At 52.8% G+C, this 27,364-nt stretch overlaps 1 protein-coding gene across 2 annotated transcripts; it reads right to left on the reverse strand.

The window, feature by feature from the left end:
- Positions 1-5,441: 5,441 nt before the first annotated feature.
- On the reverse strand, positions 5,442-27,363 carry IGF2BP1 (insulin like growth factor 2 mRNA binding protein 1). Of its 2 annotated transcripts, XM_036398886.1 has the most exons (15): positions 27,189-27,363; positions 25,870-25,930; positions 17,496-17,544; positions 16,861-16,912; positions 15,834-15,897; positions 13,653-13,922; positions 12,734-12,868; positions 11,881-12,003; positions 11,369-11,504; positions 9,953-10,075; positions 8,645-8,761; positions 7,943-8,017; positions 7,434-7,565; positions 6,730-6,843; positions 5,442-5,534 (listed from the first exon to the last, which is right to left on the reverse strand). In XM_036398886.1, exons 1-15 carry the CDS (start codon positions 27,361-27,363, stop codon positions 5,442-5,444), a joined length of 1,719 nt encoding a protein of 572 aa, XP_036254779.1. The 2 variants fall into 2 exon arrangements, with proteins under 2 accessions (XP_036254779.1, XP_036254780.1); XM_036398887.1 differs by lacking the exons at positions 12,734-12,868; positions 13,653-13,922.
- Position 27,364: the final 1 nt, after the last annotated feature.

The raw sequence follows: 27,364 nt of genomic DNA on the forward strand, positions 1-27,364 counted from the left end.
TCATTCCTGGATCATCCCTGGGATCATTTTCAGGATCATTCCCGGGATCATTCCTGGGATCATCCCTGGGATCATTCTTGGAGTCGTTCCTGGGACCATTTTCAGGGTCATCCCTGGGATCACTCCCGGGATCATTCCCGGATCATTCCCGGGATCATTCCCGGAGCCGTCCCTGGGATCATTCCGGGATCATCCCTGGGATCATTCCTGGAGCCGTCCCTGGCATCATTCCCAGCGCTGTCCCCGAGGCCGTTCCCGGCTCCGTGGCCGCGGCGCGTTCCGGACTCTCGGGATCGCCTCCCGCTCCCCTCCCGTTTCCCCGATCCCAAACCAGGAGCAGCGGGGTCGTGGGTTAAGGCTGAGTTTCCTCCTGGAATTCCGTGGAATTCTGGATCCAAGTGAAGCTGAGGAGCCTGAGGATTCCTGAGGATGAATTCCCGCCCCGGTCCCGGTCGATCCCGTGGAGTTCCTGGGATCAGAGCCATGGGAGAGGCGGCGTTCCCTGCTTGGGATCAGCTCTTCCCACCCTGAAAATTCCCTGCCCTAAAAATCATCCCATCCCCAGGATCCCAAAAAATCATCCCGACGCCGGGATCCAGGAATTCATCCCATTCCCAGGACCCAGGAATCCCTTCCAGGAATCCCCCACACGTTCTGCTGGAGCATCCCAAAAATCCTCGGGATCCATCAGAGCATTCCCAAAATCCAGCGGAACATCCCGGCCTGGCTCATCCCATGATGTTTTTTCCCCCATCTCATTCCACGATTTTGTCTCCAAGAGCTCCTGGGAATTCCTCTCCCACAAAAAAACCAAAAAAAAACCTGGGAATTCCAAAAAAACCTGGGAATTCCTGCCTGTGGACGAAGAGCCGGGATCCAGCAGGCGCTGGAGACTTTTCCAGGGGGATTCTTGGAAATTCTCCGTCACCCACCTGGAATGTTCCAGAGCCTTCCCCGTGGCTCCCTCCTTGGAACCATCCCAAAATTCCTCCTCCAGCGGGAAGATCCCTGCGGCTCCGAGGTAGTTCCAGGCGTGTGATCCCAGCTGGAATCGCTTCCGAAAACAAAAACCAGGGAAAAAAAATCCAGCAGGGAAGAGCCTCGGGATGGTTCTGGGATCTCACCCGCCAGAAAACGTGGGGAAAAAATCCAAACAAGCTTTTCCCTGGATTCCGCTTTTCCCTGGATTTCTTGGCACCGAGGGAGCAGATGGAAGAGTCCTGTGGGGCTGGGAATTTTGGAATTTTTTTCCTGGTTTTTCCATTCCAAACCGGACCCATCTCATTCCCGTTTTCCGTTTTGCAGAATTTTCCCTGGTTTTGGGGAAATTTTCCTGGTTTTTGGGAATATTTCCTGGTTTTTTTCCATTCCAAGCTGGATCCATCTTGTTCCCATTTTCCTGCTGTTTTTTGGGGGAATTTTTCCTGGTTTTTCCATTCTACTCCGGGTCCGTCTCATTCCCATTTTCCTTTTTGGGGAATTTTTTCTGGTTTTGGGAAATTTTTCCTGTTTTTTCCATTGGAGTCCGGATCCATCTCATTCCCATTTCCCTGCTTTTCCCAATTTTCCAGATTTTCCAGAAAAAAAGCAGGAGATGCTCCAAGGTCTCTTCCTTCCCACGAACCTCTTGGATATCAATGGAATTTCCCTCTTGGAATTCCCTTGGGAATTCCGACAGCGCCGACGGCCCCGGGAATGGGAAAAGGGCGGGAAAAGCACCAAAGGTTCCCTGAATTTTGGGGATTTTAGGTCAAAAAATCCCAGAGATGGGATTGGGGAATGGCTGTTCCTGGTCTTTAGGGGCGGGATGGGAAATTTTGGGATCCCCGAGGTCGGGATTTCAAGTATTCCAAACCGCCTTTCCCTGGCAAAAATTCCAGGGAAAACCGGGAAAACGCCCCCAAGGGACGGGAGCATTGCTGAGCCCAAATCCGGCTCCTTTCACCCCAAATTTTTTTGGGAATAAAAGTTCAGCATTCCCCCACCCCCTGAGAGGGGGAATCCCACATTCCCCAATCCCAAATATTCCGGATGGGGAGGAGTCGTGGGGCGATGGGATTGGGGGAAAAATCGGCACCAAAATTTGGCTCGTTCGGACCATTTTGGAATCTTTTTTTGTTGAATGTTTCATCCAAAAAATTGGATTTTCCCGCAGGGACAAAACAACGGGAAATAACGGGATTGTAGCAAGGGAAAACAAAGGATTTTACCGGGAAAAATTGGGATTTCACCAAGGAAAAAAAAATGGATTTCATCAAGGAAAAAAAGAGATTTTACCATGAGAAATTGGGATTTGACCAGGAACGATCACCCTGTGGAGGTTTTGGAGCAGGGAGAGGCCGATCCCTGTTCGGGCTCGGGTTGGGAATTCTCCTCTCCCTCCTCCCTGTGCGTTTGTAGGGAATAAAAATCGGCTCCCACTTAATGAAGGAATTCATTCATTAATTTCTCTCCCTCCTCCTCCGTTTTTTAAAGTTATTTTGAATATTTTTAAGCTTTTTTTTTCCTTTTTTTTAAAAATTATTTTTTCCTTTTTTTAAATAAATTTTTCTTTTTTAAAAATTACTTTTTTCCTTTTTTTCTCTATATTATTTTTTTCCTTTTAAAAATTATTTTTCCTTTTTTAAAAATTATTTTCCCTTTTCTAAAATCAATTTTTCCTTTTGTTAATTAGAGTCGTTAATCCATTTTCTTTTATTCATTTCTTAATTAATTTTTTTTTTCCCTCGGTAAAACGGAGGCAAAAAAAAAAAAAAATCTCTTTTAAAATAAATTTTTTTTTTGTGGTTTTTGTGTTTTTTTACATTTTTTATTTTAAATTTCACAGCACCATAGTGGAGAAGATGGATCGACACCACCCCCCTGGAATTCCGGGAAGGTCGGGATCGCCTTGGGATTCTGGGATCTTTAGGAATTTTCTATCAAATATAGAAAAAAAAAAAATCTCTTTATGGCTTCCGAGAGTGTGAAAATAAAACCAGCACAAAAAAACCCCTTTTTTTTACCCCACTTTGCATAGAAAACGCTGCCCAGGAGTGGAAAAATTCCCAAAAATTCCACGGATTTGGCTGGATCTGATTGGGAAAAATCCTTTCAGCCAGCGCCAGGTTCAGGTTTGGTTTTTACCCCTTGAAATTCCCAGAAAAAAAAAAATTAAAAAATTAAAATAAAATAAAATGAAAACAAAAAAGGGAAAAAATTCAAGTTTTTCCCACTGGGAAAACCAAATTTGGAATTTTCCCGGATTTTTTTTTTTTTTTCTTGGAGAGCGACGATGCCTGAGAGCTGAAATTCCTCGGCTGGCTGGGAAAGGGCACAAAAATTCCATTAAAAATATCAAAGCTAAGGAAGCTGCTGCCATCTTTTCCACTAGGTCCAGAATTCCCGGCGTTCTCTCCGGAACGCCCGGATTCTTCCATTAAAAAAAAAAAAAAATTAAAAAAAAAAAAATTTCTCTTTTTTTTTTCTCTCTTTTTCATTAAAAAAATAAAATCTTCCCCGTTAGCACCTCTTATATAAAATATCAGCGAAAAAGCCCCCGAAAAAAGAAAACAAACCCAAAATAAAGTGAAAACAACCCAAAAAAAATCAGAATATTCCATAGCTGAGGTAATCACACCTGAGGTAGCTTTTTTTGAGCTTTTTTTGTGGTTTTTTTGTCATTCCCGGGGTTGTTTTTTTTTTTTTTTTTCCCCTGGATTTGCAGAATTCCAGGGAATTCCCTCTGCCGCCTTCCCTTCCCTAAATCTGCTTTTCCTGCTGTTCCAGGAGGGGTTTTGGAGGATTTTCCCCCAAAATTCCTGCTGGGAAGGGCTGGGCTCCGTGAAATCGATGGCAAAAAACGTCAGGGCCGGGTTTGTCCCAAATTCCCAATTTTTAGACTCATCCCAGTTTTCCTCCCATCACTCCCGGCCCTCGAAATTCATCCCAATTTCAATTTTTTTTTTAATCCCAAATTCCCCTCTTTTTAACCTCATTTGGGAACCCTTCCTTCCTCCTTCTCCCTCAAAATTCATCCCGATTTCACTTTTTTTTCCCGCATTTTTCACATTTTGCCCCAAATTCCCACTTTCTCGCATCCCAGCTTTCCTTCCACTATTCCTGCCCCCTAAACTCAGCCCGAATTTTCCCTTTTCCTCCCAAATTCCCATTTTTTTCTCTTGGGGTCACTCCCAGATTTTCCTCCACCCCTCCAAATCCATCCCAGTTTTCCTTTCCCGCCCTCCCCTTCCCGTTTTGGGGGAAAATCCTGGATTTTGGGGCTGGAATTCCTGGAGCCCAGCCCTTGGTGGGAATCAGCAGCTTCGGACCCTTCCCAAAATATTCCCAAAATCCCAAATCCTTTCAACGCCCCCGGAGTGCCGGGAATCAGCGCCCGCTGACATTCCTGAAATCTGAAATCCGCTTTTTTCTCTCTTGGGAACAGGGATTTTCCTGCAGAAATGAGGAATTCGGGGATCTTTTTTTTTTTTTTTTTCCCCAATAAATCAGGAAAAAAAAAAAATTCAATTTTGGGCCCCCGATCTCCAATTTTTTGGGGGAATTTTTTCCCCGCTGGAGGGGTTTGGGAATGAGGAGCCCCGGATTTGAGTGGATTCAGAATTCCCGGGGGGGGGGATTTTCCTGCTCTTTTCAGCTTCCCCCCAACCCCTCCCCTGCACGGAATTCCCAAATTCTGATGGTGGAGATGAGGAATTCCATGGGGGGGGGGGGGTTTGGTTTTTTTTTGGGGGGACGCAAATCCCGATGGAATTCCCAGTTCTGCTGGGGGATGAAATTCCCAGTCCCTGTGGAAGTGATTCCCAGTCCCTGCGCATTCCCGATCCCTGCACATTCCTGATCCCCAGGGATTCCCGATCCCTGCATATTCCCAATTCCTTTGGAAGTGATTCCCAATCCCTGCACATTCCCGATTCCTGTCCATTCCCGATCCCTCCGCGTTCCCAATCCCTGCACATTCCCAATCCCTGCGCATCCCTGATCCCCAGGGATTCCCAATCCCTCCACATTCCCAATCCCCGTGGCAGTGATTCCCCATCCCTGCACATTCCTGATCCCCACGGATTCCCAATCCCTGCATATTCCGAATTCCTGTGGAAGTGATTCCCAATCCCTGCACATTCCCGATCCCTCCACATTCCCAAACCCTGCACATTCCTGATCCCTGTGCATTCCTGGTCCCTGTGGAAGTGGTTCCCAGTCTCTGCACATTCCCAATCCTTGTCCGTTCCCAATCCCTGCACATTCCCCATCCTTGTGGATCGATTCCCTGTCTCCCTGCGGATTCCCGTTCCCTGTGGATTGATTCCCTGTCTCCCTGCACATTCCCACTCTCCCTGCGGATTCCCGCTCCCTGTCCATTCCCTGCGGTTGCTGATTCCCAGGCACTCGGAGCCCGGCCTGGCCGTGCCGTGTCCTGGTTTTCCCGGGATTTGGGATCCCTATTTCCTCCGGGATTGGCTCTGGCCGCCCTGGCCCTTCTGGTGCTGCTGCTTCACCTGCACCAGGATGTCCCGGATCTTGCGCTGGGCCATCTGCAACGACAGCCGGGGACCCATGGAATGAGAGCCAGGGACCCATGGAACGACAGGGATCCATGGAACGCTGCCAGGGACCCATGGAATGCTCCCGTGGATCCATGGAACGCTCCCATGGATCCATGGAATGTTCCCATGGATCCATGGAACGACAGCCAGGGATCCATGGAACGCTGCCAGGGACCCATGGAACGACAGGGATCCATGGAACGACAGCCAGGGACCCATGGAACGACAGCCAGGGACCCATGGAACGCTCCCGTGGATCCATGGAACGCTCCCGTCCCGCCCTCCTGGCCCTCCCAGCCCCGTCCCAAATTCCCCGTGGAACCCAAACCCAGCCCCTGTCCCTGGATTTCCACCCAAATTTCCACCCAAATCCAAATTCCCGATCTTTTAGACTCATCCCAATTTCCACCCAAACCCAGCCCCTGTCCCTGGATTTCCACCCAAATCCAAATTCCCGATCTTTTAGACTCATCCCAGTTTCCACCCAAACCCAGCCCCTGTCCCAGGATTCTCCTGTGCTTTTTTTCCGGGGAATAACGGACGGGATTCAGGGGATAACGACCGGAAATGTGCGGCCTGAGCAACACAGCTCTGGAGAAGCCCCGGAAAACGCTTGGAGAACCCCTGGAGAACCCCTGGAGAACCTCTGGGGAAGTCCTGGACAACCCCTGGAGATCCCCCGGAGAACATCTGGAGAACCCCTGGAGCATTCCTGGACAAGCCCTGGAGAACCCCTGGAAAAGCCTTGGAGAACCCCTGGAGCATCCCTAGAGAACCTCTGGAGAACCCCTGGAGAACCTCTGGGCAAGTCCTGGAGAACCCCGGGAGCACCCCTAGAGAACCCGTGGAGAAGTCCTGGAGCATTCCTGGACAAGCCCTGGAGAACCCCTAGAGAAACCCTGGAAAAGCCTTGGGGAACCCCTGGAGCATCCCTAGAGAACCCCTGGAGAACCCCTGGAGAACCCCTGGAGCATTCCTGGACAAGCCCTGGAAAAGCCCTGGACAAGCCCTGCAGAAGTCCCAGAGAAGCCCTGGAGAACATCTGGAGAACGCCTGGGGCATTCCTGGACAAGCCCTGGAGAACCCCTGGAGAACCTCTGGAGAACCCCTGGAGAACATCTGCAGAGCTTCTGGAGAAGCTCGGAGGAGCCCCCGGGTGCCCCCTGGGTGCCCCCGGCCGTACCTGGCTGGCGTAGAAGTGCCCGATGATTTTGACGATCACCTGCTCGTTCTCGTCCGGCGTCTGCTCCCGCGGCACCACCACCTCGGCCGCCGTCAGGTTCTGCAGCTCGTTCACCTGCGGGACACACGGCATGGACCCTCCGGAGCGTCCACCGGGAATCCCGGCACCAGCATCTCCCGGGAATTCCAGTTCCAACATCTCCCAGGAATCCCGGTCCCAGCATCTCCCAGAATTCTGGCCTCGGTATCTCACGGGAATTCTGGCCCCAATATTTCCTGGGAATCCCAGCCCCAGCATCTCCTGGGAATTCTGGCCCCAGCATCTCCCAGAAATCCCGGCCCCAGCATCTCCCAGGAATTCTGTCCCCAGTATCTCCCGGGAATCCCGGTCCCAGCATCTCCCAGGAATTCCAGCCCCAATTTCTCCGAGGAATCCCAGCCCCAATATTTCCCGGAAATCCCAGCCCCAACATCTCCTGGGAATTCCAGCCCCAATATCTCCCAGAAATCCCGGCCCCAACATCTCCTGGGAATTCCAGCCCCAACATCTCCCAGGAATTCTGGCCCCGGTTTCTCCCGGGAATTCCGGCCCTAGTTTCTCCCGGGAATTCCAGCCCCGGTTTCTCCCGGGAATTCCGGCCTCGGTTTCTCCTGGGAATTCCGGCCTCAGTTTCTCCCGGGAATCCCGGCCCCGCTCCCACTCACGGTCTTGCCGCCCTTGCCGATGACGCGGCCGGCGGCCGAGGCCGGCACTCGGATGTGCGTCTCCAGCTTCACCTCCTCCTTGGGCCCGAAGAAATTCTCCTCCTTCAGCTTCCCGTAAATCCTGCCCTGAGCCTGGGGAGGGACGGAGTCGGGAATGTCCCACCCCAATCCATCCCCATCCCTGGATCTGGGATCCCGTAAAATCCCGGTTCTTTGGAATTCCGAACCCCAATCCCCATCCATGGATCTGGGATCCCGGAAAATCCCGGTTCTTTGGAATTCCAAACCCGTTTGGCCTCTAGGAGCTGGGAGTCGGGAATGTCCCACCCCAATCCCGATCCCTGGATCTGGGATCCCGGAAAATCCCGGTTCTTTGGAATTCCAAACCTGCCCGGCCCCTGGGAAACCGGGAATTCCCCATGTGTGGATTTGGGCTCGGTCGGGGTCGCCCCCTGCCCTCCCTGCCAGGGTCACCCCAATGTCCCCAGGGCGGTGACAGCGGCGACAACCTTGAACTGCGCCTCGGGCGGGCCGGTGATCACCACCATGCGCACCTTGGAGTCCGGCGTCTCCGGGGGCGCGATCTGCAACGGGACGGACACGGGATGGACATGGGCCGGACATGGATGACATGGGATGGACACAGGATGGACACGGGATGGACATGGGACGGACATGGATGGACACGGAACGGACATGGATGACATGGGACGGACACAGGATGGACACGGGATGGACATGGGATGGACATGGATGGACACAGATGGACATGGGGTAGTCATGGATGGACACGGGATGGACATGGATGGACATAGGACGGACATGGATGGACACAGGATGGAGACGGGATGGACACGGGACAGACACAGGACGGACACAGGACGGACATGGATGGACATGGATGGACACGGGATGGATGTGGGATGGACACGGGACGGACATGGGTGGACATGGACGGACATGGATGGACACAGGATGGAGACGGGACAGACACGGGACAGACATGAAGGGACATGGGACAGACACGGGATGGACACGGGATGGACACGGGATGGACATGGCATTACAGCGCTGCCCAGGCTTCCCAGGGCTTTTCCGAGGAAAAACAGGACAGTTGGGGACAGAGGGCCACCCAAGGGTCACCGAGGGCCACCCAAGGGTCGCCGAGGGCCACCCAAGGGCCACCCAAGGGCCACCGAGGCCATGCCCACCTTGATGGAGGCGCTGGCGAAGCGCGAGAGCTGCTTGATGTGCTGGCCCTTCTTGCCGATGATGGCCCCGACCGCCTGCGCCGGGATGAACACGTGCACGGTCTCCTGCTCGGGGGGCTGGGGACGGGAGCGGGGCCAGGGTCACCCTTGGGGTCACTGCCACCATTTCGGGGCCAGGGTGTCACCTCTGGGGTCACTGTAACTCTCTGGGGTCACTGCCACCATTTCTGGGCCAGGGTGTCACCCTTGGGGTCACTGCCACCATTTCGGGGCCATGGTCACCCTTTGGGGTCACTGTCACTATTTTGGGGTCACTGTCACCATTTAGGGTCACTGTAACTATTTGGGGTCACTGTCACCATTTTGGGGCCATGGTCACCCTTGGGGTCACTGCCACCAGGTCGGGGCCAGGGTGTCACTCTCTGGGGTCACTGCCACCATTTCTGGGCCAGGGTCACCCTCTGGGGTCACTGTCACCATTTCGGGGCCAGAGTGTCACCCTTTGGGGTCACTGTCACCATTTAGGGTCACTGTAACTATTTGGGGTCACTGTCACCATTTCGGGGCCAGGGTCACCATTTGGGGTCACTGTCACTATTTTGGGGTCACTGTCACCATTTAGGGTCACTGTCACTATTTGGGGTCACTGTCACCATTTCGGGGCCAGGGTCACCCTTTGGGGTCACTGTCACTATTTTGGGGTCACTGTCACCATTTAGGGTCACTGTCACTATTTGGGGTCACTGTCACCATTTCAGGGCCAGGGTCACCATTTGGGGTCACTGTCACCATTTAGTGTAGCTGTCACTATTTGGGGTCACTGTCACTGTTTGGGGTCACTGTCAACATTTTGGGGTCACTATTTGGGGTCACTGTCATTATTTTGGGGTCACTGTCAACATTTTGGGGTCACTGCCCACCCCAGGGGCTCCATCAGGATTGTCCCCCTGTCCCAGGGTCACTGCCCACCCTGGGGGCTCCATCGGGATTGTCCCCCTGTCCCCGGGGTCACTGCCCACCCCGGGGGCTCATTGGGATTGTCCCCCTGTCCCAGGGTCACTGCCCACCCCGGGGCTCATCGGGATTGTCCCCCTGTCCCCAGAGTCACTGCCCACCCTGGGGCTCCATCGGGATTGTCCCCCTGTCCCAGGGTCACTGCCCACCCTGGGGGCTCCATCAGGAATGTCCCCCTGTCCCAGGGTCACTGCCCATCCTGGGGGTTCATCAGGAATGTCCCCCTGTCCCCAGAGTCACTGCCCACCCCGGGGGCTCCATCGGGATTGTCCCCCTGTCCCCAGGGTCACTCACCAGGAAGGAGCTGTAGGGAGCGGCCCCGGAGACGCCGCTCGGGGGTGGCGGCACCGCCGTGGAGGAGGCCGGGAAGAGCCCGACCGCAGCCAGGTTCAACCCGGGGATGAGGTGGGACTGCAGCTGGGGGGACAAAAAGTGTGGGGATTGGGATTGGGAGAAACCAAATATGGGATATGGGGACTGCAGCTGGGGGGGACAAAGTGTGGGGATTGGGATTGGGATTGAGAGAAACCAAATATGGGATATGGGGACTGCAGCTGGGGGGACAAAGTGTGGGGATTGGGATTGAGAGACACCAAATATGGGATATGGGGACTGCAGCTGGGGGGACAAAGTGTGGGGATTGGGATTGGGACTGAGAGACACCGAATATGGGATATGGGGACTGCAGCTGGGGGGGACAAAGTGTGGGGATTGGGATTGGGGTTGAGAGACACCAAATATGGGACATGGGATATGGGGATAGGGATTGAGAGAAACCCAGATATGGGATATGGGGATGGGGATTGGGATTGAGAGAAACCTGATATGGGATATGGGGATGGGGATTGAGGGAACCAAATATGGGATATGGGGATTGGGATTGGGATTGAGAGAAACCAAATATGGGATATGGGGATTGGGATTGAGAGAAACCTAATATGGGATATGGGGATAGAATTGAGTGAACCAAAATGTGGGGTCAGGGGGGATTGGGATTGGAATTGAGGGGAGAAATAGGATTGGGACAAGGGGGATTGAACTGAGGAGAGAAAAGGGATCAGGGACAAGGCGGGATCATGCTCAGGATGAGAGGGGCTCTGGTTTTATGGGATCCCTGGTGGGGTCATGCTGGGGATGAGAGGGGCTCTGGTTTTATGGGATCCCTGGTGGGATCATGCTCAGGGTGAGAGGGGCTCTGGTTTTATGGGATCCCTGGTGGGATCATGCTGGGGATGAGAGGGGCTCTGGTTTTATGGGATCCCTGGTGGGATCATGCTCAGGGTGAGAGGGGCTCTGGTTTTATGGGATCCCAGGAGGATTGTGCTGGGGATGAGAGGGGCTCTGGTTTTATGGGATCCCTGGTGGGATCATGCTGGGGATGAGAGGGGCTCTGGTTTTATGGGATCCCTGGTGGGATCATGCTCAGGGTGAGAGGGGCTCTGGTTTTATGGGATCCCAGGAGGATTGTGCTGGGGATGAGAGGGGCTCTGGTTTTATGGGATCCCTGGTGGGATCATGCTGGGGATGAGAGGGGCTCTGGTTTTATGGGATCCCTGGTGGGATCATGCTCAGGGTGAGAGGGGCTCTGGTTTTATGGGATCCCTGGTGGGATCATGCTCAGGATGAGAGGGGCCCTGGTTTTGTGGGATCATGCTCAGGGTGAGAGGGGCTCTGGTTTTATGGGGTCCCCGCCAGGCCGGCCCCACTCACGCTCATGGCGGCCACGTCGTTCTCGTAGGCCTCGCGCACTTTCTTCATGATCTCCTGCTCGGCGCGGCAGCAGCTCTCGGGACAGCCCTTGACCGTGATGGTGCGCTCGGGGTTGTACAGGGTCAGCTCCTGCAGCCTGGGGACAGCGCCCATGGGGACGTGGGGACACCCAAGGGCGCCCCAAAGGCGTGGGAGGGGACCCCAAAGGGGACGGGAAAAGGGGAGCACAGAAAACCCAACCCCGAGGGTTCCCGGGAGAACTTTGGGGGCTGAAACCTCTCCCCTGATCCCCATCCCCATCCTCCTCCATGGGGACACGGATCGGGACACCCAAGGGCGCCCCAAAGCTCTGGGAGGGGACCCCAAAGGACAGAAAGGGGAGCACAGAAGGCAGGAAAAGGGGAGCACAGAAAACCCAACCCCGAGGGTTCCCAAGAGAACTTTGGGGGCTGAAACCTCTCCCCCCATCCCAATCCTCCTCCTCCTCCTCCTGCTCCCGCCCCGGTCCTTACGAGGAAATGGTGATTTTGGTCTCCGTGTCCTGCTCCACCTTCTTGAGGTTCCGGCCCTCTTTGCCGATCAGGCGCCCCACGAAGTTGTTGTGGGCCAGGATCTTCAGGGGGACCTCGTCAGCCCTGGGAACGGGAGCGAGGGGGGAAAAACCCCACAGGAGGGATTAGGGCAGCTGGGAAAAGGGAAAAACCCCCACAGGAGGGATTAGGGCAGCTGGGAAAGGAGGGGAAACCCAAAAAGAGGGAAAACCCAAAAGGAGGGATTATGGGAATGAGGAAAAGGGAAAAAACCCAAAAGGAGGGATTGTGGAAACTGGGAAATGAGGAAAAACCCAAAAGGAGGGGTTATGGGAACTGGGAGAGGAGATGAAAGCCAAAATAAGGGATTGTGGGATCTGGGAAAGGAGGGAAAGACCCAAAAGGAGGGATTATGGGAATTAGGAAGAAAAACCCAAAAGGAGAGAAAACACAAAAGGAGGGATGTGGAACCTGGGAAAGGAGGGGAAACCCAAAAGGAGGGAAAACCCAAAAAGGAGGGATTGTGGGATCTGGGAAAGGAGCGAAACACCACAGGAAGGATTCTGGGAAAGGAGGGAAACGCCACAGGAAGGATTCTGGGATCTGGGAAAGGAAGGAAACGCCACAGGAAGGGTTCTGGGATCTGGGAAAGGAGGGAAACGCCACAGGAAGGATTCTGGGAAAGGAAGGAAACGCCACAGGAAGGATTCTGGGGTCTGGGAAAGGAGGGGTGGCACAGAGGGCCGGGGGAAGCCGAAACCCCAAGGTTTGGAATCCCCGAATTCCTGGGGCGCAGGGCGGGAGGACGCCGGGGTGGGGTCTGTGGGGCTCTCACGTCTTGGTGTCCTTGGCCTCCTTGTGCATGATGTCCAGGATCATCCTGCAGGCGGCCGAGCAGCCCTCGGGCGTGGAGTGGATGCTGATGGCCTTCTCGGCCGCGCCCGCGTTCTCCTTCCGGTGCACGTCGATCCTGAAAACCGCGGGAAGGGGCTGGGAGGGGCCCCGGAGCCTCCCCGGAAAGGACATCCCAGCAGGAGGAGGGAGAGCTCTGGAGAACCCCTGGGGGAACTCTGGAGAACCCTTGGATCACCCCTGGAGAAACCCTGGAGAAACCCTGGAGAAACCCTGGAGAAACCCTGGAGAAACCCTGGATCACCCCTGAAGAACTTCTGGAGAACCTTTGGATCACCCCTGGAGAACCTTTGGATCATCTCTGGAGAACCCCTGGAGATCCCCTGGAGAACTTCTGGATGACCCCTGAAGAACCTCTGGAGAACTTCTGGAGAACCCTGGAGACCCCCTGAAGAACCCCTGGAGATTCCCCGGAGATCACCTGGATCACCCCTGGAGAACCTCTGGAAAACTCCTGGATCACCCCTGAAGAACTTCTGGAGAACTCTGGAGACCACCCTGAAGACCCCCTGGAGAACCCCCTGGAGAACTTCTGGAGAAATCCTGGAGATCTCCTGGAGAACTTCTGGAGAACCTTTGGATCAGCCCTGAAGGATCCCTGGAGAAGCCCTGGAAAACTCCTGGATCATCCCTGAAGAACTCCTGGAGAACTATGGAGACCCCCCTGGAGAACCCCTGGAGAACCCCCGGGAGAACTCCTGTAGATCCCCTAGAGAACTTTTGGAGAACCCCTGGAGAACCCCTGGAGAAGCCCTGGACCACCCCTGAGGAACCCCTGGACATCTTCTGGATCCGCCCTGGGCGCCCCTGCGTGTCCCCGCTGCACGGTGATGGGGACTCACTTGGACTGCGTCTGCTTGGTGATGTTGCGGATGGTGGCGCCCTCCTTGCCGATGATGGCCCCCACGAACTGCGTGGGCACCAGGAGCCGCAGGGGGACGTCGGGGGGCGGCGCCTTGGGGGGAGCCCCCGCGGGCAGGGGGGACCCCGGGCGGGCCCCGCCGCGCGCCCCGGCCCCGCCGCGCCGGCCCTGCTCGGGCTGCTCGTCCGGGATGTAGGAGACCTTGAGCGCGTGGCTCTCCAGCTGGTGCCCGTTCAGCTTCAGGATGGCCCTGGGGACACCGGGAAATGGGGATGGGGTTTGGGGGACACCGGGAAATGGGGCTGGATTTAGGGGGACACTGAGAAATGGGGCTGGGGGACACCGGGAAATGGGGATGGGGTTTGGGGGACACCAGGAAATGGGGCTGGATTTAGGGGGACACTGAGAAATAGGGCTGGGGGACACCGGGAAATGGGGATGGGATTGGGGACACTGGGAAATGGGGATGGGGTTTGGGGGACACCGGGAAATGGGGCTGGGGGACACCAGGAAATGGGGATGGGACTGGGGGACACCGGGAAATGGGGCTGGATTGGGGGGACACTGAGAAATGGGGCTGGGGACACTGGGAAATGGGGATGGGGGACACCAGGAAATGGGGCTGGGGTTTGGGGGACACTGGGAAATGGGGCTGGGGGACACCGGGAAATGGGGCTGGGGGACACTGGGAAATGGGGACAGGGTTTGGGGGACACCGGGAAATGGGGCTGGGGGACACCAGGAAATGGGGATGGGGTTTGGGGGACACTGGGAAATGGGGCTGGGGACACCGGGAAATGGGGATGGGGTTTGGGGGACACCGGGAAATGGGGCTGGGGGACACCGGGAAATGGGGCTGGATTGGGGGGACACTGGGAAATGGGGCTGGGGACACTGGGAAATGGGGATGGGGTTTGGGGGACACCGGGAAATGGGGCTGGGGGACACCAGGAAATGGGGCTGGGGTTTGGGGGACACTGGGAAATGGGGCTGGATTTAGGGGGACACTGAGAAATGGGGCTGGGGACACCGGGAAATGGGGATGGGGTTTGGGGGACACCGGGAAATGGGGCTGGGGGACACCGGGAAATGGGGATGGGACTGGGGGACACCGGGAAATGGGGCTGGGGTTTGGGGGACACTGGGAAATGGGGCTGGGGTATGGGGGACACTGAGAAATGGGGCTGGGGTGGATTGAGGGGACATTGAGAAATGGGGCTCGGGGACACCAGGAAATGGGGCTGGGGTTTGGGGGACACCGGGAAATAGGGCTGGATTGGGGGGACACTGGAAAATAGGGGTGGGGGGACACCAGGAAATGGGGATGGGGTTTGGGGGACACCGGGAAATGGGGCTGGGATTGGGGACGCTGGGAAATGGGGCTGGGGTGGGGTGCAGGGAGCAGGGCAACCCCAAAAGGGCCAGGTTTGATGTAGGAGGGGTTGGATCCCAAATCCCCATGGGTGATCCCAAATCCTCAATTCCCAAATCCTCAAATCCCAAATTCCTCAGGTTCCCGAATCCCCGTGGGTTCCCGAATCCCTAAATCCTCATGGGCAATCCCAAATCCCTGCAGGATCTCAAATCCCCACGAGCGTTCCCAAATCCCTGCGGGTTCCCAAATCCCTGTGGCTGATCCCGAATCCCCGCGCGTTCCCCGGTCCCGCAGCGCCGGCCGCCGTCGGCAGATGGAGCCGGCAGCGAGGGCAGCGCCTCGGCCCCGCTTCCGGCCCCGGGAATCCGGCACCGAAGGAAACTCCCCAAATTCCCCCAAATTCCCCCAAAAGCGCCAGCCCCGAGCCGAGCCCGGTGCGAGGGGAGCGGGGAACGAAGGGAAAAGCTGGGAATGAGCTCCGGGTCTCCCCCTGGCAGCTCCGGGATCTTTCTCCCCATTTTTTAGGGAGACGGAATTCCCAAAATCGTGGAAGCCCCAGGAAATCCCAACTTTCCCTCGAGTTAAATTCAGCTTTCGCTCCCTGAGCTGCCGAGAAAACTCCAAAACCTTGGAATTCTGTCCAAGGGTGAAGGAAAACCCGACAGGATTTAAGGGGCGTCCTCAAGGATTTGGGGGAACGGGGAATCCCGTTTCCTGCAGGTGGGGAAGGGAGGGAATTCCCGAAACGTTCCCAGAGAATTCCCGGGTGATTCCCGGGGCACTCACTGCCGGGTCTGCTCCCGGCTGGCGTAGGTGACGTTCACCACGGCGGTCTCACTGTCCGTGTTCACTGCGGGAATTCCGGAAAAGGAGTCAGGAATTCGGGAAAGAGACAGGGATTAGGGAAAAGGAGACGGGGATTCGGGAAAAGGAAGCAGGAATTCGGGAAAGAGACAGGAATTTGGGAAAAAAGAGACAGGGATTAGGGAAAAGGAAGCAGGAATTTGGGAAAAGGAAGCAGGAATTTGGGAAAGAGACAGGGATTAGGGAAAAGGAGACGGGGATTTGGGAAAAGGAAGCAGGAATTTGGGAAAAAGAAGCAGGAATTTGGGAAAAGGAAGCAGGAATTTGGGAAAAGGAAGCAGAAATTTGGGAAAGAGGGATTAGGGAAAAGGAATCAGGAATTCGGGAAAAGGAAGCAGGAATTTGAGAAAAGGAGTCAGGAATTCGGGGAAAGGAAGCAGAAATTTGGGAAAAGGAAGCAGGAATTTGGGAAAGAGGGATTAGGGAAAAGGAAGCAGGAATTTGGGAAAAGGAATCAGGAATTCGGGAAGAGGAATCAGGAATTCGGGAAAGAGACAGGGATTAGGGAAAAGGAGATGGGGATTAGGGAAAAGGAATCAGGAATTCTGGAAGAGGAGTCGGGAACTGGGGAAAAGGAATCGGGAGTTCGGTAAAAGAGGCATGGATCAGGTTTTTATTCCCTTCCATTCCTGAAAAGGGGCAGGAATTCCCAAAGCCCAGGTTTCGTTCCCTGCACAAATCCCCCCAAATCCAGGTTTTGTTCCTTCCTCTCCCTGAAACGGGGCAGAACCCTGAAATCCAGATGGAATTCCCGAAATCTGGGGTTTATTCCCTTCTCCCTCTGAAATGGGGCAGAAACTCCAGAAATCTGGATTTTATTCCCTTCTCGGGAGCAGAAGTTCCCGAAATCGGGATGAAATTCCCCAAAATCCGGATGAAAATCCCCAAATCCGGATGAATTTCCCCAAATCCGGATGAATTTCCCCAAATCCGGGTTTCCCCCTCCTACCCTGCTCGCAGCTCTCCACGGTGCCGTACTGGGCCAGCAGCCCATCCAAAACCTGGGAAAAAAGGGGAAAAAAGGGGGAAAAAAGGGGGAAAAAAGGGGGAAAAAAGGGGGAAAAAAGGGGGAAAAAAGGGGAAAAAAGGGGGAAAAAAGGGGGAAAAAAGGGGGAAAAAAGGGGGAAAAAAGGGGGAAAAAAGGGGGAAAAAAGGGGGAAAAAAGGGGGAAAAAAGGGGGAAAAAAGGGGGAAAAAAGGGGGAAAAAAGGGGAAAATCAATCCCAGTTGACGCCGGGATGTCCCGGGGAGCCCCATCCACACCTCGGGGTCACTGGGATCGTTAATAATTCCATCAGGATCATTAAGAATTCCCGAGTAATTAAGGCTGGGGAGCTCCCGGCCGCCCGGAGCCAGCGGGAGGGGAAGGCAGAGCAGGGAATTCCCAGCGGGAAGCGAGGATCCGTTTTATTCCCCGTACAATGGGAATGAAAATCACAAATTAACGGGAATTCACGGGAATCCCGGAATCCCGGGGGGGCTCCGGGCGGTGTCGCTTTCCCGGGATTTCCAGGGGGCGGCCCGGGGTAATTCTGGGGTAATTAAGAGCCAATTAATGACAAAGGGGAGGAAAATCCGGCCTCACCTCCCATCGCAGCTGCGGCGGAATGTTCCGGATCTGGATCTTCCGGCTCCTGCAAGGATGGGGAAAAGTCGGGATTTGGGCCGGGGCCGGGGCACGGATCCGAGCCAGCCCTGAAATTCCAGGTGCTCCCTCCCGGGCGGATCCCAGCTGGTTTTGGGGCTGGAATTGCCCCGGAGTTCCGCCAGGAGCGGAATCCCGGGATCCCTCTGGGATCAGAACCCCAGGATCCCGCTGGGAGTGAAATTCCAGAATCCCGCTGAAAGCAGAATTCCAGGATCCCGCTGGAAGTGAAATTCCAGAATCCCACTGAAAGCAGAATTCCAGAATCTCCCCAGGAGCAGAATCCCAGAATCCCGCTGAAAGCAGAATTCCACTGGGACTGAAATTCCAGAATCCCTCTGGGATCAGAATCCCGGAATCCTGCTGGGAGTGAAATTCCTGAATCCCACTGAAAGCAGAATTCCAGGATCCCTCTGGGATCAGAATCCCAGAATCCCATGGGAGGGAAATTCTGGAATGGCTCCTGAGGCAGAATTCCAGAATCCCCCCCAGGAGCAGAATTCCAGAATCCTGCTGGAGGTGAAATTCCAGAATCCCGCTGAAAACAGGATTCCAGACTCTCTCCAGGAGCAGAATTCTTCTGGGAACAGAATCCCGGAATTCCTCTGGGAGGGAAACTCAAGAATCCCTCCAGGAACAGAATTCCAGAATCCCTCCGGGAGGGAAATTCTGGAATCCCACTGAAAGCAGAATTCCAGGATCCCTCTGGGATCAGAATCCCGGAATCCCACGGGAGGGAAATTCTGGAATGGCTCCTGAGGCAGAATTCCAGAATCCCAGAATCCTGCTGGAGGTGAAATTCCGGAATCCCGCTGAAAGCAGAATTCCAGACTCTCTCCAGAAGCAGAATTCTTTGGGAACAGATTTCCAGAATCCCTCCAGGAACAGAATCCCAAAATCCTTCTAGGAGTGAAATTCCAGAATTCCCCCTAGTTGGGAAATTCCAGAATCCCTCTGGGAATGAAATTCCAGAATCCCCCCAGGAGCGGAATTCCCGAATCCTGCTGGAAGCAAAACTCCAGAATCCCCCTGGGAATGGAATTCCAGAATCCCACTGGAAGCAGAATTCCCCTCGGGACCAGAATCCCAGAACCCCTCCAGGAACAAAATCCCAGATTCCTTCTCCCTCCCGGTTTAATCCCGAGCTTTTACGGGAAGGTTTTTTCCAGGGTGGTTCCTCACCCCAGCACAGATCCCAGAGCACTTCCCAGATCCCCCCAGAATCCCTGGATTTCCCCCTCCGCTTCTCAATCCCCGGGAAAACCCGGGATTAAACCCGGAATGTTCCGGATTTTCGGGGAATTCCGTCCATTTGGGAGCAGCTGGGCTGAGCTGGAGCAGGAAAATCCCAAACCTGGATCCTGCCCGGTGCCTCCCTCCGGGAAGGATCCCAAAATCCTGGAATTCCCGGCTAATTGGGCCTCATTATCTGGGTGATTGACAGCTGTCAGTCACGCCTCACTCAGATTTACGATTCCTGGCATTCCGCCCGCCATGGGGAATTCCCTTCTTTATTCCCTTCTTTATTCCCATTTTTATTCCCTTTATTCCCCATTCCCAGCCCCTGCACAGGCAGAACAATTCCACCAAAATTCCACCAAATCCATGGGGATTTTCCTGCTCGGGGATCCCAATCCCCCCTCCGGGGGATTTTGGGGCTCCTTTGGTCAATTCTGGGGAGATTTTTATGGGGAGAGGAGCCACAGGAGGATCCCAAAACTCCCCTGGAAAAAAGAGAGAACGCAAATCCCAGAAATTCCCACCTCAATCCCGAGGAATATTCGGGATAAGGACGGACGGCCCCGGAGAAAAGGGAAAATCCCAAATTCCAGCCCCTTTTCCCAACCCCCCAGCAGGTGAAGGCTCCAGGAGTTTGGGGGTCCCTCAGGCTGGGAATGATTAGGATTGATCAATTAGGATTGATCGATTAGGATCGGTCAATTAGGATTGGTCAATTAGGATTGGTCAATTCGGATTGGTCAATTCGGATTGGCCAATTAGGATCGATCAATTAGGATCGGTCAATTAGGATCGGTCAATTAGGATTGGTCAATTAGGATCGGTCAATTAGGATCGGTCAATTAGGATTGGTCAATTAGGATTGGTCAATTAGGATCGATCAATTAGGATCGATCAATTAGGATTGGTTAATTAGGATTGGTCAATTAGGATTGGTCAATTGGGATTGGTCAATTAGGATTGGTCAATTCGGATTGATCAATTAGGATTGGTCAATTCGGATTGGTCAATTAGGATTGATCAATTAGGATTGGTCAATTGGGATTGGTCAATTAGGATTGAATAATTAGGATTGAATAATTAAGATCATTGAACTGCAGGGAGCTCCCTGCACACCCAGGGCTGATCCCACCGCTCCGGAATTCCGCGGGAACTGAGGCAAAGCCGGAGCTCAGCTGAGGAAATTCCAGGGAAATCGCGGAGCTGGGATGGAGACCGGGGCCCCCCCTGTGCCGGAATTCCCAAAAATTTCTGGAGCCCCCACACCCAACATTGCCTGAGGCAGCCAGGAGGGGAAATCGGGAATTCTGCTGGATCCGCTCGGCGGGGAGGGAGCGGGAGCCGGAAAGAGCCGGAGCTTCCCTGTGGGGACAGGCGGATCCCAAATCCCAAATTCCCAAATCCCAAATCCTCAGGGATCCAGGGAATCCACAGTCTGGGATTTCCGGGAGTGCTCTGAGCCTGTGGGGACAGGCGGATCCCAAATCCCAAATTCCCAAATCCTCAGGGATCCAGGGAATCCACAGTCTGGGATTTCTGGGAGCGCTCTGAGCCTGCAGGGACAGGCGGATCCCAAATCCCAAAATCTCCTGAGATCCCAGGAATTCCAGCAGTTTGGGATTTCCGGGAGCGCTCGGAGCCTGTGGGGACAGGCAGCTCCCAAATCCCAAATTCCCAAATTCCCAAATCCCCTGGGATCCCAGGAATTCCAGCAGTTTGGGATTTCCAGGAGTGCTCGGAGCCTGTGGGGAGAGGCGGATCCCAAATCCCAAATCCCAAAATCCCCTGGGAATTCCCAGGAATTCCACAGTCTGGGATTTCCGGGCGCGCTCAGGGGATCGAGGAGCTTCGATCCCGCTCTGATCCCGACTGCGGGATGGAAACCTGGGAGCCTTTTTGGGAATGGGACACCAGGAATTCCCTGACGGGAATGGGATATGGAGAATTCCCTGTGGGAACGGGACACAAAGAATTCCCAAAGGGAACGGGGCACCGGGAATTCCCAACGGGAACGGGACGTGAGGAATTCCCTGTTCCCAATGGGAAAGAGACGCCAGGAATTCCCTGTGGGAATAATGGGAATGAGGATTAATATGAGGATTAATATTAATATTAATTCCTCATTAATATGAGGAATTCCCGACAGGAATGGGGCGCCAGGAATTTCTCCATTTCTTCCTTGAAATCAGCGGAATCCCTAAAAAAAAAGTAAAAAAGGCGGGAAAAAATTCCCAAATCCCTCCTGGATCGGAGGCAGCCCCCACTCCCAAATCCAGCAAACCTGGAAAAGAGGCGGAAAACCCCGGAAAAATCAGGGAAAACTCAAAAAAAAAAAAAATCACGGGGAAAACCCAGAAAAAATATGGGAAAACCCCCAAAAATCGGGGAAAACTAAAGAAAAGCTGGAAAAGGAGCAGGGATCCCTCATCCAACCAGAATTCCCCCCAAAATCCCTGGGAAAATCCCTGGGAGCTTCAGCATCGCTGGGAGTTGGGGCTGGAAGGGGCAGAAATTCCCCTTTTTTTGGGGGGGAGTTTTTCATTTAAATCCCAAAATTCCCGATTTCCAAAGGAGGAATTTTCCCCCCCATTCCCTGCCTGGATTCGTCTGCCCGAGCTTGAACCCGAATTCCCGCAGAAATCCCATCGGAAATGCCGGGATCGACCCCAGGAATTCCCTCTGCAATTCCACAAATTCAATTATTTCTCATTTTCTCCCCCGTGGCTTCAAAATTCCCAATTTTCCCTGAAATTCCCTTTTTTTTGGGGGGGGGGGGGGGGAGGTTTTCCCACATTTCCCACAGGAAATGAAGGAAATAAAAGGAAATTTTCCTCACTTTTGGCCATTCCCAAATTGAATTTTCTCTCCCCGAGGGCCGGAATTTGATGGAATTCCCAAAGTTTCCAAACCTCAGGGATGAGATTAAAGGAAAGATCATCCAGGATTCGTTGAATTTTTTTTTACTTTTTTGGGCTAAAAATCCTCAAAAACCTCAGAATTCCCCAATATTTTTGTCCCCAGAAGTGAAAATCCGGGAGCAGCTGGAAACTGGGAGCTCAAAGGAATAAAAGAAATTTAAATTTTAAATTTTTTTTCTCTTTTTTCTGCTCCTCAAAATTTCGATTTTCCGGCTTTTTTGTTTTTTTTTTTTTTTTTATTAAAACTCCCAACCCAGCCTCGTTTGAATGGAAAAATCAAGATTTTCAAAATTGGATTTAAAGCAGAATTTTAGACCCAAAATCCACCTGGCTTCTCATTTTCCATGGAAAAGAATTTTCCAATTTTTTGGGTTCGTTTTTGGGGTTTTTTTGGTTCATTTTCGGTCCCGTTTCCAGCAAATCCAACCCCAAAAGAAAAGGGGGGGAAAAAAAGCAAATTTTGGGGTGAAAAGTGACAAAAAAAAAGGAACCTCCACCTGGATTTGGATATTTTTCATTGGGAACGATGAATTCCAGGATTTTCCCTGTGGAAAATGAGGATTTTTCCTGATGGGAATCCCCAGATTTGAAGGAAAATCCAAGAGAATTTTAGGATTTTTTTTTTCCCCAGCATTTCTCTGCCCTGAGCCAAACTTTGACACCGCTAAAATAATGAAAAAAATATTGATTTTTTAAATAATTATAATCAAAATGAATGCCCTGAGCACAACCCCAGGAGGGGCTGGGGGTGAAAATCCCTTTTCATTCCCATTTTTGGGTTCGAATCCATCCCAAATCCATCCCAGCCCCGAAATCCCAACCCCAAACGCCTGAATTTGGAATTTTTATTTCCTTAAAAAATAATTTCATTTGAGATGAAATTTAAAAATCTTCCCTGGTGACTCCAACAAGGAGAATTTCGGAGATTTTGGGGTTGGAAATCCCGAGTTTCTCCCCCAGTTTTCCCATCAACAAAATCCAAGGAAAAACAACTCCCCAAACCCAACAAAATGCTCAAAATGACCCCCAAATCAACCCAAAATCTCATTTTCGTTCATAAAATCCCATTTTTATCAATATTTCTTCACAGTTTATGACTTTTACAGAATTCTGCTGCAGTAATTCCCCAAATCATGAAAACAATTGGGAAAATCCCAGGAATTAATCCCAAATAAATAAATTTATTCCTCTTGGGGCCACACACCCCAAATCCCCTTTTTTGGTGCTGTTTTAACCCATTTTGGGGTTTTTTTAAAATTATTTTCGAATTTTTTTGTTCAGGAGAGGTTTGAAAAATTTGGGGATAAGCCAAGAGGAAAGAATTCCTTGGGAATTTTTTTAAGCATGAATGAATTAAAACCACCCAAATTCAGGGGTTTTTTTTACAGCATTATTTCCACTTTAAACTAATTTTTTTAAAAAATTGGGTTTTTTTTTTTTTTTGCTGTTTTTTTTAAAAAAAAAATAAATTAACTGGGAAGGGAAACCCCCCAGGTCCTGACTCGTTTTCCCACATTTTTAAAGGGATCAAAAAAAAAAAAAGGGAGGAAAAAAAAAAAGAAAGAAAAAAAGAACCTGAGGTTCTGGGGGAGGGGAAAGGGGAGGAATTTCACTTTGGATCCCGAAATTCTCCCCCTCTTTAACCCTTTCCTGCTCCCCGCCGCTCCAAACTGGAAATTCCAGCCTGGAAAACTGAAATAAACCCCCAAAAAAATCCCCCCCCCCCAAAAATTTTCGTTTTTAAGGGATCGTCTCCCGCCCCCCCCCAAAAAAAAATTCCATTTGCAGCTCCCAGCTGAAGGGAAATGCCCCAAAATCGCCTTTTGCACACCCAAAATCGCCAAATCCCTGCCCAGAGTGTCCGGGACGGTCCCGAAATCCCCCAAAATTGCCCCAAAATCTTCCAGGAGGGCGGGGAGGGAAAAGCGGCGCTGGCCCTTTAAGAGCAGCCCGTGAGGGAGGCGCGGATTTTAACCCCAAAAAATCCCCCAAAAAACCCCAAAATTGGGATTTTCCAGCCCAACCCAAGCATTTTTAGGGACGCCCAGGAGGAAAACAAATCCAAATCCCAAAAATATTTAAAGGGTTTTTTTTTTTTCCCCCGCTTTTTTTTTTCCCCAGCAATTTAAATCCCAGATCCCAAAGGAATATTCTCATTTTTAAAGGAATTATTTTGGGGCAAAAAAAAAGGAGGAAATCTGCTCCTCCCTCCCCAAATTATTCATTATCCGATATAGGGGAGGAAATAGGATTTTCCAGGCCTTTTTTTTAAGGGATTTTTTAAAACTTTTCATGGAATTTCATCCCAATATTCCCCCCATCCCCGGACACCGGAGCCACAGCAACAAAAACCATCAGGGAGGGAGGAAAAAAAATTAATAAAAATTATAAATATTGCCCTAAAGTCCGGGAATTTGGGCCGGGAAAACGGGGCTGGATTTGGGATCGCCCTTTTTGGGATCAGCCCCCTCCCGAGGTTTGGGAATTTTGGGAATTTTGAGGCGAGGCCAAAGGGGGCGATCCCAAAACGGGGCAGGGAAGGGTCGGGAAAAGGATTTGGGGAAAACTGGGATGGGATTTTGGGAATTTGGAGCTGGGATTTTTGGGGAGTTCGGGATGGGATTTTGGGGCAGTTTTGGGATGGGATTTTGGGGAGTTTGGTTGGGATTTGGAGAAATTTGGGGGTCGGGATTTTGGGAAGTTTCGGGATGTGATTTGGGGAGTTTGGGGTTCGGATTTTGGAGAGTTTGGGGCTGGGATCTGGGGAAGTTTTGGGATGGGATTTTGGGAATTTGGGGCCGGCATTTGGGGAAGTTTCGGGATGGGATTTTGGGAATTTGGGGCCGGGATTTTGGGACTGGGATTTGAGGAAGTTCTGGGGTGGGATCTGGAGAATTTGGGGAAGTTTTGGGATGGGATTTTGGGAATTTGGGGAAGTTTCGGGATGGGATTTTGGGAATTTGGGGCCGGGATTTTGGGACTGGGATTTCAGGAAGTTCTGGGGTGGGATTTTGGGAATTTGGGGCCGGGATTTGGGGAAGTTTTGGGATGGGGATTTTGGGAATTTGGGGCCGGCATTTGGGGAAGTTTTGGGATGGGATTTTGGGAATTTGGGGCCGGCATTTAGGGAAGTTTCGGGATGGGATTTTGGGAATTTGGGGAAGTTTCGGGATGGGATTTTGGGAATTTGGGGCCGGGATTTGCCGGCCTCGCTGCCTCCCCTCCTTTTTCCCCTTTGGAAAAGGCGCCTCCGTCACGTGGCGATGGATTCGGGTCCAACGTGGACTCTTTGGGATCGGGAATTCCGGGAATTCCGGGAATTCCGCGAGTTTGGGGGGGCGAAAAATGGCGGGGAAAAAAGGGGGGGGGTTTCAGGGGGAAACCCCAAGCGCGGGCGGGACGGGGCGGATTTCCCGGGAATTGGGGGCGCGGGGAGGAATTTCCAGAGCGCTCCCGGCCCCAGCCGGGAACAACAAAGGCCGGGGAAGATGGAGAGGGATGGGATGGGCTGGGCGGGAGAGGCAGGTCCTGGGAAACCCCAAAAGCGCCGCTTTTCACCCCAAAAAACCCCCGGAATTCGGCCGGGATTTCATCCCTGCCCGCCCTCAGCAGCAGCGCGCTGGTTTTGTTCTTTTTATCCCAGCAAAAAAAAAAAAAACCCACTTTTTAAATCAGATTTTTTTTTTTAATTAATTTTTTTCGATTTTTCTTTGAATTTTCCGTCTCCCAAAACAAAGGATTTTGCCTCATTTCCCAGCCCAGGCGCCAAAAGGAGCCGGGAAATTCTTCCACGAGTTTGGGAATCCCAGCCCAGAGCCATCCATCACCTCAGGCAGCGCCTGGAGAATTCTTGATTTCACCTCTTTCCCCCCCCTTTTAATTTAATGAAAAACTCGCAGATTGAGTTTTCTTTGGGAAAAAAAAAAAAATCAATTAATTCATGAAATGTTTAATGAATTCATTAAACTCAGCTCGCTGGGGCAAATCCCAGCCTAAAATCTCCGACGCTTCTTAATTTTTCACGTTTTTAGGTGGAAATTTTTGGCTTTTTCCGTCTCCTATTTCCGCCCTCGTCACAAATTAATAATTCCGACGATAACGATTAAAAAAAAATCAATTAAAAATCAATTAAAAATCAGTTAAAACTCCGCCTTTACCTTTGCTTTTTGGGCACCGAGTGTTCGATCTCCAGCTGCTTCCCATGGAGCTCCACTTTCCCTACAAAACAAAACCCGGGGTTGGAAAAAAATCTGGGAGGGAAAACTCGGGATACAAAGGGGGAATTTTCACAAATGGGAATTTCCCCGCCGAATTCCTCCCCGAATTCCACCCAGACGCCGTCCCCCGGCTGCTCGCAAGCGGATTTTGATGGAATGCGAGGTTCCAGAGGGGGAGTGGTGCCTCTGGAATCGTTCCTCGGGAATATTTCAGCCCGGAAGGATTCCAGGGATGAGATTTTTTGGTTTTGGGGTTTTTTTTTTGGGGGGGATTTGGAGAATTCCCCCCCATTTTCTTTCAGCCCTCCAGGAAAAGCCTTTGGAGAAAATTCCCTCCCTTTTTTCTCCCCCGCCGGAAAGCTCCGAATTGGGGATTGCACAGGGATGGAGGATTTCTCCCGGAAAATGGAGAGGGATTCCCCTCGCTGCGGGCTCGGTCCAGGATTTATCATTTAATTTTTTTTTTATTTTTTTTTAGGAGGGAATAGCGAATAAGGAGAAGAATCCGACGGGTGGAAGGAGACGGACAGGAAAGGGAAAAAAAAAAAATTTAAAAAGCCTCAAAATTCCCGATTTGCCCCCAAATTTGCCTCTCGCCGAGCTCTTCCCCGGCTGCTCCCAGCATGGCGACCTCGCCCCCGGACGGGCAAAGTCCGCGGGGCCCCGGGAGCGGCTCCGGGGGGACCCCGGGGCTTTGGGGACCCCCGGGGGGGGGGGGGGGGGGCAGATCCTGGGGACCCCCGCGAGTTCGGGGTCGCTTCGTGTCCCCGTCCCGGCCGCGATTTCGGGGAAGGGACAAAAAGCGGGGATTGGAGGGGGAGGGGCTGGGGGTCGGGACTGGGGGGTCCGGGGGCTTTGGGGGTCGGGAGGGATTTTGGGGCTCGGGATTTTCGGGATTCGGGAGGGATTTCGGGGTCTGAAGGGATCGGGAGGGGTCGGGATTTGGGGGATCGGGATTTAGGGGGGGATTTGGGGGGTCGGGATTGATGAGGGGGCTCAGGAAGCTCTGGGGGTCCGGGAGGGATCGAGTGAGGGTCGGGATCGAGTGAGGGCCGGGAGGGATCTCGGGGCCGGGATTTCGGGGTTTGTGAGTTTGGGATTTGGGGGTTTGGGATTGGGGGGATTTGAGGGTTTGAGATTTCGGGGTTTGGGGATTTCGGGCTTCGGGGATTTGAGGGTTTCGGGGTTTGGAGGTTTGGGGGTTTGGGGATTTGGGATGTGGGGGTTTGGGAAGGGCTCGGGCTGGCTGGGCGCCTCACCCGAGAAAGTTTCGATGGCTTTCATGGCCCACTGCTCGTCGGGGCAGTCCACAAAGGCATAGCCGGACTTGACGAGGAACTGGCCGCTGAAGGAGATCTGGTGCTCGGCGAACACTTTCTCCAGCTCGGCGGCGGTGACGCCCTCGGGCAGGTTCCCGATGTACAGCTTGTTCATG

Source organism: Molothrus ater, chromosome 27, assembly GCF_012460135.2.
Source record: "Molothrus ater isolate BHLD 08-10-18 breed brown headed cowbird chromosome 27, BPBGC_Mater_1.1, whole genome shotgun sequence".
NCBI classification, from domain to species: domain Eukaryota; kingdom Metazoa; phylum Chordata; class Aves; order Passeriformes; family Icteridae; genus Molothrus; species Molothrus ater.